Source organism: Macrotis lagotis, chromosome X, assembly GCF_037893015.1.
Source record: "Macrotis lagotis isolate mMagLag1 chromosome X, bilby.v1.9.chrom.fasta, whole genome shotgun sequence".
Taxonomy (NCBI): Eukaryota; Metazoa; Chordata; class Mammalia; order Peramelemorphia; family Peramelidae; genus Macrotis; species Macrotis lagotis.
The window spans coordinates 107643708-107662226 of NC_133666.1; the positions used below are offsets into that span (position 1 = coordinate 107643708).

At 33.6% G+C, this 18519-nt stretch overlaps 1 protein-coding gene across 3 annotated transcripts in view; it reads left to right on the plus strand.

Moving 5' to 3' along the window:
• Window positions 1–18519, plus strand: part of TRPM3 (transient receptor potential cation channel subfamily M member 3) — a 385211-nt gene that overhangs the window by 112272 nt on the left and 254420 nt on the right. For all 3 annotated transcript variants that reach the window (XM_074206394.1, XM_074206395.1, XM_074206392.1), the window contains exon 5: window positions 10045–10219. In XM_074206394.1, the coding sequence (XP_074062495.1) occupies window positions 10045–10219 (175 nt within the window). The remainder of the gene's footprint in view (window positions 1–10044; window positions 10220–18519) is intronic.

Here is an 18519-nt window from a genome sequence, read left to right on the forward strand (position 1 = left end):
ATGAAGCTAATTGAAACAGAAGCTTAGAGTTTGGTCAGGCCTCGAAGATGCCAAGGTCACCCACTGCATCCTGAGTCATCACTAGTTGTTCTGACTTTTGTTTTGCCACTGGACTTCAATAACTCTGAAAAGGGGAGTGAGGCTGACAATTTTGTGTCCCTGACTCATCCTATGTATCCATTGATCTTATTTGAAACCGAAGGAGAAACAACAACCCCATGTACAAACAAGATACAGTAAGGATAAATTGAAGATAACCAAGAGAGGGAAGGTAGTAAAAGTAAGGAAGACTAAGAAAAACTTCTTGTAAATGTTTGAACTTTAGCTATGACTTGAAGAAGGCAGGCAGACTAGGAGATGAAGATGAGAAAGAAGAGAATTCCAGGTATGAGTGATGGTACCTGAAAAGACATGAGCTCTGGAGAGGGAGTGTTCTGTTCAAGAAACAGCAAGGGAGCCACTATGACTTAATCACAGTTTAGGAAGGAGTTTAAAGCTCAAGAAAACTAGGAAGGCTGGAAGGGACCAAGTTAGGGTGGACTTTAAAAGCTAATCACATGGTTTCCTATTTGATAGGGAGCCACTGGAATTTATTGAATATTGTCAGTCAGACCTATGCTTTAAAATGAATTTATAGTGAGGATATAAGCAGTACAGAGAGATTTGAGACAGAAAAATCAACCAGCAGACTATTGAAATAAAATAGGTATGCAGTAATGAGGGCCTGTATCTGCATGTGTCAGAGAAAAGGAGAAAAATATGAGAAATATCATAGAAACAATAGAACTTGAAAACATATCAGAAATGGGAGTGTGGGTGGGAATGAGAGACAAGAATAACATCTCATAGATTTTTTTGTTGTTGAATTGTCTCAATCATGTCTTTTGTGACCCCATTTGGGGTTTTATTGGCAAAGATATTATTTACTATTTCCTTCTCCAGTTCATTTTGCAAATGAGAAAACTAAGACAAACAGGGTTAAGTGATTTTCCTGGAGTCATACAGCTAATGTGTATCTGAGGCCAGATTTAATCTCAGATCATCCTAATTCCATGCTCTAGTCACTACTTCCCCTAGCTGTCCTCTCTTCATTTAAAAACTTGTAACTTGACTTGAACCCAGGTCTCCAGGTTCCATTTTCAATGTTATTTTTTTTTTTACCACACAATGTTATGGTTTGGTTATTTACTAGGGAGTGCAGTGGATCCGGTGCTGGGTCTGGAGACAGGGAAATCTTAGTTCAAATGCAGTCTCAGATATTATCTGTATGAGCCTACACAAGTCACTTAAACTTTGTCTGCTCTCCTCACCTGCAAAATTGGGTTTAAAATTCCCAAGGTTGTCGTGAGGATCAAATGAGATAATATTTTTAAGTTGCAAATAATTATAAATATTGTAAAAAACTATAAATAATAATGTTAGGCATAGAGTAAGCATAATATAAATATTATCTATTGTTATCACATGAGATTCTGATGAGTTAGCATGTACAAAGTGCTTAACAAAATCTAAGTACTATATGAATGTTGAGGTCACTGTTTCTCATTATAAATGTTCTTTTATGCTACATATATTACATATAATATATATGCCCATGTAAGACTAAATATCTATATCATTAACTTAACTGAGAATGAGATGTAATCTTTGTTAAATTAGTTCTTTTATGCCAAAATAAAAATAAACTAATTCCTGAAAAACAATTCCTGATTTTGATTATTGAAAACAATATTTATCTTGCCCCGATTCCTCAACTTCTAACCCAAGACAACAAAGATTTATCCCTGTTTTTTTAGGGGCCCCATTACCAATTAACCTTCAGCAGTAATATGCAATAACCAAAGATAAGAATTCTTGGAAAGTTACTTTCCAAAAATAACTATCAAATTGATCCTTAATTCATAATTAGAGGCCATTCCCAAATCTAGAGTTCTTTAAGGCAGCAGCTGAATTTTCAAGTGAAAGCAGATGGTATTTTTGTGGAAAAAATAATGTCCAGAGTTTCTTCTAATTATATAATCTCAAGGTAATTCATTCATCAGGTATATGAATTTTTTAAAAAATAAACTGACTCAATATAATTCTGAAATTAAAATCAGGTGAAAAATCTCTGAAAATGGCCAGTACTCTAATTCAATAGTTATGATAGAAAATGAAAATTTTTGATCATTGAATAAAATTAGTCTTTTTCTTCTCACATGCAAAAAATGACTTATTTAAAAAGAACCCCAGAGAAGTTTAATTTGTGTTGAAAATCTTTCTTGGTTATTCAATAATGAGTTTGTATTCTGACACCTATCTATCCAGAATAGCACTTTCAGAAATACCCAATCATGTTTTCACAAAAGTGAGCATAAATTGTAGTTCCTCAGATTTACAGTATTCTTTGTTTTTATTGACAAAAGATATATGCTGCAAATAGTGTTCCATACACATTAAGCTCTCAGTATTTCTTCTTTATGATATTCCTAAATATTTTTTTTCAAGAAGAAACACTAAGAGAGAGAGAAACTATATGCTATTAGTGGGGAAAATCACAAAATTTAGAATTAAGAGACCTGGGTTCAAATCTCAAGTGATTTGGGCAAGTCTCTTAAACTCTCTAAATTTCATATTCTTATCAATAAAATTAGGGAGTCATACTAGGTTATCCCTATGACCTTTCACTGTTCAAAATATTTGATCTTATGTTCTTTATTCTAAATCAATGAAGGCTACAGAATATTTTCTATTCCCATTCCTTTGGGAGAATTTTCTGAGATCTTAGGCAACAAAAGGTATTTTAGAAAATGATTTCCACCTTTACAAATTGTATCACCTTGGGAAAAATTAGCTTAACCATTATACTGGACATTTTCTAAAAAGCCAAAAACACCTCCCATTCAGCAGTAGTTCTACAACAACAACAAAAAAAAAAACCCTTATACAATTGAGAAGGAAGCTTTGTATAGAGGTAACAGCATTAGCTTTTGAGTCAGTGAACTAATTCAAATATCTTTTCTATGCAATTAACATTTGTAGGGCAAATCTATACCTCAGTTTCTTCAATTTAAGATGAGTAATTTCATAAATGATAACTATTGAGGTCTCTTCCATGTCAAAATCCAGAATTCTAATGATGCATCAAGAAATTATTCTCCCACAAAATGCCATAGAATGACAAAATCACCCTTCTCATAGATATCCCCAAAGTTTTCTTAGTTATTACTTAATCTCTCACTACTCTAAGTAAATCTCTTAAGAATATAATCTTTTGGTTTGCCCACATGCATTGGTAGAGAAAATGCCCACACTAGGATTCTTTATACATAAATAAATCACAGAAACAAAGTATTACCAATTATGAAATAATTTGTCTCTGAACATAATAAAATATATATGGCTATACATATATATATATATACATATATATAGGCATTTGGTACTAACAGTTCTTATTTCAAAAGAAGAAACTAATAATGCTTCATCCTACAATGCTCATTAACATAGTATGATTTTTATTATAGTATAATTATAACTATAATCACATAGTATAATAAATATATAAAATTAATACTACATAATAATAGTTTAATTATAATTTTAGCAATAAGCTAGTGCTGGGCTTCTAATGACAAATTTAACATGCAAACAATCTCTTATCTCACAGTTATTCTAATTTTAAGCCATGAAAGCCTTATGAAGTTAGAATCATAGAGTTTTTGTGCAAAGTAGCTCAGAGGTTAAGATGTACAATCATAGAAAAATCACTATCCTCTACCCTCCACTCATCTTATCAACATATTTCATGCTTGTATAGCTCTCAGTTTTGAGAAGATTTTCCTCTCATCTAGTTTAAGTCTACCTTGTTTCAGCTTCTATCATTTATCCAGTGCTTTTTGAGGACAAAGGCAATAAGTCAGAATCATTTTTTTGTGTAATAAAGCTACAGATACTTGAAGACAGGTCTCATATTCCCTCAAATCATTTATTCCCCAGCTTAAATATTCCCAGTGTCTTTTTCCTCTTCATACATTGACATCCTTATTATAAGGAATACCTCTCAGATGACTGCATCAAGAAGACATGCCTAGAATATTCTTCTTCCTCATCTCCATCTTTTGACTTTACTGGCTTCTTTCAATTCCCAGCTAAAATCCCCACTTCTGCAGGAAATCTTTCCTGTCCTCCCTTAAGTCTCATTTCTACTCTCTGTATTATATCTAATTTAGCCTGAATATAGTGTAAATATAGTATCAATTCCTTGGAATCAGAGATTATCTTTTGCCTTTCTTTGCATCTCTATCTCTTAGCACAGTGCCTAACAAATAAAAGTTGCTTAATAAATGCCTATTGACTGATTGATCATCTGTACTCAACATCTCAACCCTCAACATCTCATTCACTCTTGCAGGAGAGTACTCTAGTTTGTCAAAGATAACTATTGCTGATTGAAAGAAATTTTCATGTTATAAATAATAGTAAGGAATAAGAAATTCAGAAAAGAAAAATTCATAAGTTAAGGTGGGGAGAGGGGGAGGCAGTATGAGCTTTAGCTTTTCTTTGCTCATATAAAAAACACTACAGACTTGTTGAGGGTATGTCTATGAGATGAAAAACATTAAGTCCAAAAAAAATGATTGATTGGGTTGTCTTGCCTATGTTAATAACCAGTTCCAACTACAGCATAAGCAATCTGTTCAACCAAAGAAAATTTCCATATTTCAGGAAATCATGGTGACAAATACATTGGCAGAAAATCAACTGGTAATTTCTTAATGTCTGTATTGGCCCTCATCCCAAGTAAAACATTTAATTAAAATATGTCATTCAAATTAGTGCTTTGTACCACAAGGAAGGGAGTTATTCTGACAAAATAACAGAGCGAGACAAGCTTTTTGGAATCATTTAACCTTTCACTGTTTAAGATTATCCGGAAAAAAGAAGATGGAGATTCTTATTCCTGACTAAGCCAACTTTGCAAAAGTTGCATTATTCTCAGATGTGGCTTCATGTGTACTGTCTAAATCAATTCTTGCTTTCTATTTTTTTCCTTCTCCTTACAAACAACTCTATAAACTTCTCAATAAGATTATAAACTCCTAGATGACAGAGATCATGACTTGTTTATCTTTCTATCCCCTTCTGGAGCTAGCACAGTGTTTTATATATAATAGGGATTTTATACTCCCCAACATACAATGATCAAATGAGAGAATACAGTTGGGAAAACCCTTATATTGGTCCAACTTTCAGCACTGAAAATGAGCAGATTTTGATATTTTTATTGGCAACATTGCAATTTTTCAAATCTTCCTCTAAAAGAAGTAGATTGTCATAATAATATTTTGAATGATTAATCATCAAGGTAGTTTTCATATAATAACAAACCTTGAAACTAGAAGGTGCAGTGGATAGAGGACTGCATCTGGAATCAGGAAGATCCATTTTTTTGTGAGTTCAAATCTGCCTCAGAAATTTACTAGTTATCTGACCTTGGGCAAATCCCTTAATCCTTTCTGCTTTATTTCCCCATCTGTAAAATGAAATGATGAAAGAAATGGTAAGTCACTCCAGTATTTTGACCACGAAATCTCCAAAGGGTTTGGAAAAATCAGACATAGCTAAAAATGACCTCAACACCAAAATCCATCACAATAACTTGAAGGGGAAGAAATATCTCTTTCCTTGCTAAAAATACTATCAAAGTAAAGCATCACCTTTCCTTCCATTGAAGAAAGAGAGAGAGAGAGAGAGAGAGAGAGAGAGAGAGAGAGAGAGAGAGAGAAACAAACAAAAAAATGGAAAATTTTCCCCTGGCACTCATTATAACTATAATTTAAAATGCCATTTGCAGAAGTTTTCTTTAATTTTTTTTTCAATTCAGCAATGATTATTTAAATATCTGCCATGATCAGGTTATTATTCTAGTTTCTATTAGTGCCAGAATGTAAAACAGCAGGTTCTGCTATATAGGAGTTTACATACTGCCAAAAGGATACAATGTGAACAAAAACATAGTATGATGCAAGGTAGTATGTGACTAGGAAGGACTTTCAGTCCAACTATATTCTTTTACAAGTGAGTAAAGTATGGATCAGGACTCTAGTGAACACATATTCACATAGTTATTGAATAGTTATTGCAAATTAGGAGTGGAACTAATAAAAAGTGGAAAGATCTATAGAGTTAGTAATCATCTATACAGAGATGACAATTGAAGTCAGAGAAGAGGATGAAATCTAGAGAGGAAGAATGTAGCTGGAAAATTTTTAACAGGGTCAAGGAAATGTCATTGGAAGAAACCCTCTTAGGTCCAGAAAAGGAACATTAGATGAGTGGGATCAGTCTTTTATGCAGAGGGAAAAAAAGAACCAACACAGCACTATTTTGGTTTGATTTAAATTTAGTACTATACCCAAAGACCAGTGAAAAACCATCATTTCATCACCCCTTGAGAAATGTTGACTTGAAGAACAAAATACTGGAAACTTTATCTTTCAGCACTGAAAGAGTAAAGTCTTAGTACTTTGAAACTAAAACTGATATGCACATATTACGCATTCTTATTTCTTGGTACTATAGCAGGGAGCCACATTTAACATTCCATTCTTCAAAATAAAAAAAAAATCTATTATTTTCTAAGGTAGAGACTTATCAGTCCTTGGAACAAGACAATAATAACAATTTTTTCATTTCTAAAATTGAGTAGACAAATAAGGAAAAAAACTATTTCATCTTATAGGATATTCATTAATAGTGTTGTGATTATTTTTTATCTACCCATTTTTGCATGCCAAATAAAAGTCGTCTCTCTCCTGCCTTTTTTGTACTTAATGTTTTTCAGACATTTCAGTAAGAAAGAATTCTATGTGTGAACTGAAACTGAAGAAAAAGCAATCAAGTCAAATATGCAGGGGCAATGGGGATTGGGACTGGGGTGGAGAGTAACTCTGTGATTTCATCAATGTAGTCATTCCTAGTTTGAGAATTCCAGCTACCAGGAGAAATTAGTGACCTTCTCATCTTAGAGGTTTACAAGAGTTCACATAGAGACATGTTCACATAGCTAGCATGTGTTCAATATGCACTGAAGTTAAACTTGAACCTAGATCTTCCTGACTCAAGGACCAGTCCATATTTACTACCTATAAAATCGTGCAAGAATCATAGAACTTCTCTGGACCCCAGTTTTCTCATATAAGGGACTTGGACCAGATATCCTCTGAGGTTCCTTCTAGCTTTAGATTCTTGAATCTTTTGGCATTCACTACAACATGCTGTTTCTCAGCATGTTTAATTTAATTTAAAATAAAATTTGCTTCTTTCTCATTTTATTAGTAATAGTCATTAAATTATGAGACAGATAGGTGGCAGCGTGGATATAGCAATGGACCTGGAGTTAGAAGGATGTGAGTACAAATCTGGTTTTAGACACTTAATAGCTTGTGGGACCCTGGGAAAGTCATTTCGCCTCTTTCTGCTTTAGTTTCTTCAATTTAAAATTGAGGATTATAATTAAAATATATGAATCACCATTCAAATGAAATTAACCTCTCCAAAGTTACCAAAACTCTCTTAATTGCCAAATCTAATTACCTTTTTTTTCAGACCACATCTTTCTTGACTTCTCTAAAGCCTTTGGCACTGTTGATCACCATATCCTTCAGTATATATATATATATATATATATATATATATATACATATATATATATATATGTATATATATACATATATATATATATATGTATATATATATATATATATATATATATATATACATTCATGTCTATAGTTTTTTTATGATACCATTCTCTCCTCCTCACTATGTAGTAACCACTACTCATTCTCCTTCACCGAAACTTCATCCATGTCAAGCCCTCAATTACAAGTGTCCTCAGGGATCTTTCTTCTTCCGCTATACTTTATCAACTGTTGACCTTTGTATTACCATAGGTTCATTTATTACTTTAATGCAACTGATTCCCAGATCTGTATATTCAGTCCTAATCTCTCTCCTGACTTCCATCTCAAGCTCAACATATCCAAAACAGAAATCATTTTCTTTTCTTCTTCTAAACCCACCTCTCTTCCCAACTTTCCAGTTACTCTCCAAGGTACCACCACCATCCTCCCAATCACCCAAGCTCAAAAACATGGTGTCTTTGTTTACTCCCAATTCTTACTCATCTCACTTCCAATTCAAATCTTACTCTTTCTAACTCTGTAACATCTTTCACCTACATATAATTTTCTCTCTTTTTACACAACCACCATCCTAGTGCAGGCCCTGATCAGCTTTGACCTGGACTGTATTATAGTATTCTTCTAAGTCTCGTCCCAATGCAATCCATTCTTGCTTTGGCTGTCAAAGTGATTTTCTAAAAGTTCTGGTTTCTACATGTCATCTCCCTATTCACCAAGCTGCAGTAGCTCCTTATAATCAGGATGAAAGATAAAATCCTTTTTGCCATTTAAAACCCTTCATAACCTGGATCTTCCTACCTTTCCATTCTTTTTATACCATTCTGTATTCTATGCATTCTACAATGTCACTTTAGTGGTTTACTGCTTCTTCGCCCACAATACTCCTCCCAAACCTGCACATTCTTTCCACCTATCTGAAATACTTTCTTCTCAATGACAATTTTTAGTTCCTTTGAGATTATGTCTACTTTCTGCAGTCATCCTTTTCCAATCCCCCTTTGCCTCTAGGTTTCTCTCTCTGAGATTACATCAATTTTCTATTTGTTTCATAATAATTATGCTTATCTTTTCCATTAAAATGTGAGTGTTTTGCAATCAGGGACAATGTCTTCCCATTACCTTATATCCCCAGTATTTAACAAGCAGTCTGACATTTTTAATATTTCTTGAAGTACTTGTTGACTGGACTATTCAGGATAACCAAGTACAATATGTGCTGTTTGGTTTTTGTTTTTTTTAAAATAGCTATTCCTTCATTATCTCATATTATACAGAGGTATATTTGGTGCAGGATAGGAATTAATATCCCATTTTATATTAAGGAAAAATGAAATGTATAACATCTAAATGACTTATCCAAGATTGTATGAGCAATGTGATATGGAAAGGGCATGGGATTCAAAATTAAAAGACCTGGGTTTAGGAGCAGCTAGGTGATGTGGTGGATAGAGCACCAGCCCTGGAGTCAGGAGGATCTGAGTTCAAATCCAGACTCAGACACTTAATAATAATTGCCTAGCTGCATGACCTTGGGCAAGTCACTTAACCCCACTGCCTTGTAAAAACCAAAACACCTGGGTTCAATTTAATGCTCTGTTGTTTATGCCCTATTCTGATTCAAGGCAAGACTGTTTATTGGATAAGAATGATAATAAAAACTTTTACACAGTGATGTTATATGCTAGATTTTATGCTCAGTGCTTGACAGTTATATCATTTGATCCTCACAATAACCCTGGGTAGGTAGATTGCTATTATTATCCCAAGTTTTACAAATGAGGAAACAGGCAACAGAAGTTAAGTGACTTACCCAGAATTACACAGCCAGTATGTATCAGGCCAGACTTGAACCCTCATCTTCTTGACTCCAAGCCCAACACTCTATCCAATGAGCCACATAGCTGCCCTATCATCAATCAGGACCTTGATTTGCTTATCTGTAAAATAAGGGTCTTTTAATAGCTGATCTCAGAGGTTGAAAATGAAATTTTATTTTAAGGACAGTATCTTGGGTTATGATTTTTTCCCCCTTTTTGCCACTAGACTAGTGCTTTATAAAAGGACCACAAATCTCTCCTCAATAGTCATTCACATCTGTAGAAAAACATATTGTTATTTCTTAACTGACACCTAAGCTAAGCCTCCTGGTCTCTCTGGTGTGGAAAATTCTGGTGCCAGCTAAAGAGCCAGTTTTAAAAATGTTTCCCTAGTAGTTTATCTCTTCAGATGCTGGGCCCTTCCCAAATTTAGTAACTGCAGTTTATATTTTTGTTTGTTTGTTTTCTCTCCTTTTCTTTTGATGTGTGGGGTTTGTGTTCTTTTTTTTTCTCCTCGTCTTTTCCTTTTTTTAATACAGGAATCGGCCAAGGAGTTCCCGTTGTGGCCCTTATTGTGGAAGGAGGACCAAATGTAATCTCTATTGTTTTGGAATACCTTCGAGACACTCCTCCAGTTCCTGTTGTCGTCTGTGATGGAAGTGGACGGGCATCTGACATCCTGGCATTCGGACATAAATATTCAGAAGAAGGAGGGTAGGTAATTTGTTAGGACACATATCAGAATGCATAGTTCTTTTCATGCACAGATTGCTTTTTGAAACCAGGGACCTAGTATGATTTGTTAATTTTTTCTTGACTATCTGACCAATCTTAACTAATTCAGATTTAAAAAAATATTGGAGGCCACATATCTTCCATTTTATTCATTAGGGATATATCAAACATTTCCACTGGAAAAGAAAATTTCATGCAAATTATGTTGTGTTATACTAAAAATAAAGAGGGAAACTGATCTAACTTTTCCTATAATAAAGATAGAGCTAATGTCTGCAATGGAGAATACCATCTGTATCCAGATAAAGAACCGTGGATTTTAAACAAAGTTCAAGGACTATTCCCTTTAATTTAGAAAAAAAACCTGCTATCTTATTGTCTGATCTTGTTATCTCTTATACTTTATGTTTCTTCTTTAAGGATATGATTTCTCTCTCATCACACTCAATTTGGATCAATGTACAATATGGAAACAATGTAAAGACTGACAAATTCCTTTCTGTAGAGGGGAGGGAAGTGAGATGGGGGAAAAATTGTAAAACTCAAAATAAATAAAATCTTTAATTAAAAAAATGTGGAAAAAAGATAGAGCTAAGAATGAAGGTCGACAAGGTTAGCTAGACCCTCTAAGTTACCACATGCAAGAAAGGACTGCAAAGATCACTTGATAATATTATTTCCTATATCTTAAGGTAGGACTTTGGGGATACTTTTTTACTTATTATCATGCATTTTCCATGCTACATAACTTTATTTTGTGATAAATCAGATTGCATCTGTTAAAGCGAAATTTCAAAGGCCATAGGAGTTGCCATATTTCATACATTTAGCAACAGTTCTGTGGGCAGGAATTAGATAGTAAGACTTGGAGCTGAATGCCTACCATATCTTTCCTTTTGCTAATCTCAGATTCCTAGAGCTCCTTCATTTTCCTTTGGATGACCAAAACTTTCTTCCCTACCCCCAACCTCAATTCCAACTCATCCCTAAGATGGGTAGTGAGACAGAAATAACACTGTAGCCTTTGGAATTATAAGATCAAAGTTCAAGTCTGGCCCTTGAAACTACCTGTATGACCTTTTGACCATCAATAAAATGACAATATTAGACTGGATATTCTCTAATGCCCCTCTGGCTCTAAGCCTATAATTCTACAATTATATCTGAGTCTGACCTGTGCCCCCTACAATATTTTCTTCCTTCTACAACACTATACTTGGTATCCTACTTGGAGTCTCAATTCTGTCACTGTGACTTATTTGACCAAGGTCAAATTACTTAACTCCCCTGAACCACAATTTCCTCTTTTCTTCGTTATTTTATGGAAAGATCTGGATAAGCCATAAGGTACTTGGTCAATTCCATTATAGAATATGAGCTGGTATGATTTTTTGGGGTGTATTGTTGTTATCAGTTCAGTTCATGACCTTGTTTGGGATTTTCATGGCAAAGACACAGGGATAGTTTATTATATCCTACTCCAATCCCCTTGACAAATGAGGAAAATGAGGCAAACAGGATTGAGTGACTTTGCCCAGGGTCAGTCTAGGGTATGCTTGTAAATATCTGAGGCCAGATTTGCAATCAGGAAGATGAGTCTTTTTGACTTCAGCCCTGGCACTCTATCCACTGCCCCCATTTAGTTTTCTAGGTTCCTGGGATAAAGAGGGTAAAATGAAACTTTCTGTGCCCTCCAGGAGCTTATGCTCTCTAAGGTGGACCCTAGTCCATTTCTTCAACTTTGCAAGCAACCCTTCACACATGGGGCTTAGCAAAACACAGTCACTTAATGACAAAATAAATTGACATCAGAAATTTTACAACTAGAAATAACAAATCCAAACAATTCAAATGACTTTTCATGTAGTTTTTTTCAAGAATAATATATATATAAATGTAGAGGAACATGGATATTGCACAGAACTTTTACTGTGAGAAGAATGGGATTAGAGTTCTTTGGAATTATACTGCAGTTTGCTTGCAAATCACTTTAAATTCATTTTAGCTCCTCCTGGATAGACTAATTTGCATCTAGAAAGGTTGCCTGGTCAGTTACCTAGTTTTTATTGTCTATTATGTGCCAGAAACTGGGTTAGGGTTAGGGATAAAACAAAAGGGAGGAAAAACAGTTCCTGCCTGCAGGAAGTTCACAAAGAACTACATAAAAATAAAATATAGACAGAATAAAATTGGAGTAGTCTCAGAGGGAAGATACATTAAGATTGTGGTTGTTGATGTTTGTCTTTCATTCTCTTTTTTTTGTTTGCTTTTGCAAGGCAATGAGATTAAGTGGTTTGCCCAAGGCCACACAGCTAGGTGATCATTAAGTGTCTGAGGCCAGATTTAAACTCAGGTACTCCTGACTCCAGGGCTGGTACTCTATCCACTGTACCACCTAGCCCTCCTTCATTCTTGAAGAAGACCCCAGAGGTGACACCATGACAAACACATGAATTGGATTTGAGGGAGGGGTGCTATGCTAAATCATCAGTCTCATTTTCTCCTCCAGAGCCATTTGGGTCCAGTGGTCAGATAAGAATCATGACAACTGGAGATAGCCCTAAGGAGGAATGGGAAAGACATCTTGGAAAAGAAGGGTCTTTAGCTGAAAATGAAAGAAGCTCTGAAGCATTCCATCTCTACTAATCATATAATCTGGAGTCTTCAAAGATATCTATCTTTGAGGAATCCTTTTCAGAATGCCTTAAAAGGCAACAAAGTCAACTGATCTCTTTGGGGCAATAAAGAGATCATATGGAATGTACTACAGATATTCATTAGGCATATTTCCTGCTGTTTAAAATATATTTTGCTATTGAAATAAAAATTTTAATTGTTTTCCAGAAAGTTCAATTCTATGACATGCAGTAGAATTGTCATGGATCATTTCCAAATATCAAAGAATTAGATAAAATTTTAAAACCTGGAGCAGGTTGTTCATTTCTTATAGTGCAAGCAGTTCATTGCTTGCACTATATTAGGTTTTGTATATTTTGAATTTAAAAGTCTCTAACAATGAATCTCTCCCATATTTCCTTTTACATGGAATCTTTGAGCTGAAAGGGGCCTTGAAGGTCAACTGCTCCTTCTGTAACAGCCAGGAAATGTAGCATAACAAAGAACTGTTCTATCTTAAGGAAACTTGAACAAAAACATGACATATTGGGAAACTGCTTCTCTTCTTGAACTCCCAAAAGCCATGCCTGGGGGAAGTTCTTTTTTTGTTAATTGCTGCCCCCATTCATAAAGAAACAATTCCAGATTGATCTATGGTTCAACTGCCTTGGATCTGATGTTTTACAAAGCTAATTACAAGTGGATTATAATAAAATAAAATTAGAATTTTATGATGTGGGCTATCTGGAGAGCTGCCAGATTTAATCCAAAGCATTTAGGAACAAACAACCTCACAAATTCAACAAATTTAAAAAGGTATTCCAATAAAAAAAATTGTTTTGCAGTAGTACAGTCATGTTCTTCTATATTGAAAAAAAGTGTTCAGATTCAGAATCTCTTTGCTGAGGGGAGAATTTCTACTTGAATTTGCCACAAATTAATTGACATTTGTAAAGCATTAACAGGTTTAACAGGTATATATTTATATACATATATACATATATTTAAAGAGCAGGGTAAGGTTATGTCTATATTCATCATCAAGCAAGAAGACTAAGTTCATGTTTTTTAAAAAAATCAGAAAGTTCAGTTCCCTGACATGCAGTAGAATTGTCATGGAGCATTTTCAAATATTTTGTAAAACAATAATCATTTGTTTAATTGTATTTTTCCCTTTTACCTGGTAGTTTAGGCTTTATAAGTGGTCTATGTCTGATTGGTCCTAATAGAAATGATGGTACCTTGCTTTTTGAATGACTAGTTTCTAATGACATATATTAGCAATGTTTTAACATGTAGAAGTAGATAAACCAGATTAAAAGTGTTCTTATATTTATTTGTTAAAATATTAGGTTTTTTTATTAATAGAAATGTTTTCTTTTCCTGTCCAAGAAAAAAAAATTCTTATAACAAATACACATGATCAAGCAAAACAAAGCCATGTTAGATGTATAGATATAAATAGTATAGATACATATACATATATATATATATATATAGAGAGAGAGAGAGAGAGAGAGAGAGAGAGAGAGAGAGAGCTATCATTGTGTAACCTAAATTCATCACTTCTCTATCAGAAAGTGGCTAACATATTTCATTGTTCCTCTGGAATCCTGAATCTGGAGTCATTGCATTAATCAGAATTCTGACAGTTTTCAGAGTTGTTTGTCCTCACGGGATTGTTACTTTATAAATGTTCTCCTGGTTTTGCTCATTTTATTCTTCCATCAGTTTATATAAGTCTATCAAACTGTTCATTTTTAATAATGCTGGTATAACAGTAATAAATTGTTTTTCTGGCTCTGCTTACTTCATTCTGTACTGATTCATACCTTTCCTTGTTTCTTAGAAATAATAATTTCCTCATTTCTCATAGCACATATTATGCATATAGAAATATGAACATCATATATATGTCATATAGTAAATATTTTATATAACATACATTAACTATTATATATTCTTATACTAAACTGATGAATTTGGTGTATATTAATTTTATATAATATATTAATACAGTGCTTATTATATTAATATACCACAATTTGTGTATTTATTACCTCAAAACTTGTCCAAAAGACCCTATTCATAAAGGTTTGCCTTTTCTGGATTGAATCACAATTTTAAATTTGGAGACTCATTTTGAAATTCCATTCACAATTCAAATATAATCTGATTAGAAATGAGAATTAATTATTTTGGGAGGCATGACCCCCAGATATGGTCCACTTTAAAATTTTAGGTTAAGCATTCTATATTCACTTTTTAAAACTTCTTTCATGTTTCTTCTTTCTTTCTCATGATTTCCCTCCCATAGTTCTAATTCTTCTTTCACAATATAATTAATACAGAAATAAGTTAAACATAATTGTAAATGTATAACCTATTTTATAGAGCTCCTGTCATGGGGAGAGGGAAAGTAAGGAAGGATGGTAGAAAAATGTGGAACTCCAAAGCTTACTTGCAAAAAAGATGAATGTTGAAAATCATCTTTGTAAGTAATTGGAAACAAATTTTTAATTAATAATAATAAAAAGTTTGTTTATGGATCATAGATTTTGAGCTCAAAGAGTCTTCATTTACGGACCTTCCATTTCCCAGAAAAAGAACCTAAGGACTAGAGAGAATAAAAGTTAGTAAAGATTATAAATAGAAGAGGAAAAATTGGAACCTAAATCCTCTTCTAAATTTGAATCTAGCACTCTTGCTTCTGCAATCAATGTGCAAATAATTATTTGACACTTATTAAATGGTGTTAGATGTTGATTAAACAAACACAGAAATGAAACAAACAGTTTCTGATCTTGATGATAGGAGGAATTGATTTCTCTCTCTCTCTCTCTCTGTCTGTACTATCCATCCATCTTTCTATCCTTCTATCTTTCTTCTGTTGTCTTATCTGTCTACCTACCTATTTGTCTCTCCATATATATGTATTATGCATAGGTGTAGAGGATATATGAATGAATATAAAAATAGTTACATGATAATTTTGAGAGAAAGACATTGTTATGTCAGGACTCCAGGAAGACTTACAAAGCAGCTTGTAAACTAAATCTTGGTGGAAATTTAGTGATCTAAGGAATGTGCAAAATGTTCCTTTAAAAGTAGAATATACTCTAGATTTATTTCTACTAGAATTATATTTATATTAAATAATTCTTTGTTTCTTTTAACATTTATTGTTGTTGTTCACTTTTGCCTTTTAATATCATGATATTCTTGCCAAGATTATAAATCTGAGAGTGTAAACATAAGAATAAATTAACTGAAAATAAATTGCTATAGACCGAACGGCCGAACGGAAAATCTTTTTAGGGACAAGATTGTTTGCTGCTGAAAAAGACAAACTTTCACTATGTAACACAGTCTTTCACAAGACAAAGTGATTTATAAGACTCATAAGAAATTAGTAATTAATTTCTTTCTTCTTTTTTTACTTTATTCCTTTCCACATCTTTTCTTGATCTTATCATAGCATCAGAGAAATCAACAAACTCAGATCTTTTCTCTATAGACAAAAAAAATGATTTTCCATCTTGAAACTGAATTGTTTGATATTCCTGCTTCAGAATTTTTAATGAGTTAAAAAATAACCACCTGCCATTCAGCATGGTTATATTTCATTGTTTCATGTTGTCAAACTGCTCCATTAAAAGTTTAAGTCAATACTATCTTAGCAAATTTATTAATGTGACCCAAGTATGAGTAGTATATGATAGCTATCCTTACTAAAGATAAACAAGGCGCCTTTTTTTTCTTCTGGTAATGACTGGATTTGGGGCCTGACTTCTTACCCTTTTGAACATAATGGATTCCATTATTTTTACTTTCTCAAAATAGATTGTGCATGTTATAACCCTTTGAAATGAATAATGACTTTGAGCAACTATTTTCAACTCTATTCTCTATAAAAAAAAAAGATTGTGAGTCCAAAAAAATATTCAGACTAGTTGCTAATTCTTTCCTCAATAAGCAAATATATGCTGGTCATAAAAAATTGTGATAAAATATTTTCTTTGAAAGATCCTGTAGAAAGTTTCCATGACTCATTCTAGGCAAATTTTATTTTATCAATTTTTATCCAGCTTTTATCTAAATGATATGTATGGATATATATATATATATATATATATATATATATATATCCATATATCTATGTATTTTATATAATTCCATTTATAGTCATTTTTCTGTCTGTACCCATTGCTATGTACCTGACTTTCTTCTTAGTTTGCTCAAATACAAAGGATCTTAGAATCAGAGATTCTGAGCCAGAAGTGGCCTCATTGTTGTTCAGTCAATTCAGTCATGTCTGACTCTTTGTGATCCCATTTGTAATTAAAATATGATTTCATTTTAAAACTTTAAAATTGGTTTCGACACTAGAGTAGTTCCTTTTATTCAGCTTCTTTAAATATCCTTGGTCACTTAGAACACATAACACAGACTGTCTGATGAGAAAACAACCGCAAACAGAGCTGTAACTTGTCCATGGTCTTTGTCTCAGGCTGAATTTGAACTCAGGTCTTCCTAGTTCCAGACCTGGCTCTCTATTCACTGTACCATCTAACTGCCCCAGGAGGAAAACAAAAACAAAAACCTTAGCTATCATCTAGCCCAGAACAACTGCCTCAGCTTACAAATGATTTAAATAATTTGCCAAGGAAATACAAATAATTGGTGAAATTTTTTTTCTAAAATATTGAAGAGTCCCCCTGCAACAGCTCATTTAAATATGGTCAGACAAGAAGCATAGTTTGTAGATAATCAGCCCTGGAATTAGGAAATTAGTTCAAGCATTCTCAATCATAATTTGGGCAAGCCAAATGACCTCTCAGTGTCCCCAAGGGAAATCTATGATGCTGTGCAATGCAAATGATGTTAAACCTTCATAGGGTTTTTGGCCTTTTTTCTTTTTTCTTCATAGGACCCAGGAACATAGTAATAATAATAGTAATAGCAATAACATTAAGACTAAGCCATCTGACTAGGGATTCCCAATCAATTAAAATGATTAAAGATTTACTCAGGTCCAGTATAAAAAATAAACACAATTATAAAATAGTCATTGGCATTTTTGATGATCTCTTGGGGGGGAAAATAAAGATGAAATGCAAAGCTGGAGATAGAGAAGTCCAACTTTTTTGTCTCCAACTAAACCTCAGTACAACCAGAGATGATAGGAAAGCTATCTGGAAAATAAGATGGTCTGGAAAACCAGCTTTAGTAGATCCAATCCTGAATTCCATCATCTTTGTGCACTGAAGCATAACCCTGAGATATTGCCATAAGATTCAGAGTCGCAAATGTTTTCTTCCTCCACTCAAAGGAGATTTCCATCTGAAGCAGGAGGATGTCAAAGCCCCATTTATCTCTATCAGATCTGCCAGAACAAAGTAATTGATCCAGTGATTTGCATGCCAGTTTGATTTAGACACTCCATGGAAAGAAAGGAAGAAACAAATAGCAAGAATGCTTACATGAAGTGCCCATTCTTGATTGTATTCATTTCCTGGTTTCTTCCTTTTCGAGTTTTCTTTCAGAAACTATGCCAAACTTCAATGCAGCCACACAATGTGTGCTCTCTGTCAAAACAGAATTACTTGAACTAAAGTGCTGTAGATTCCTAAATCATAAAACCAACACCCTGAGATGCCTTA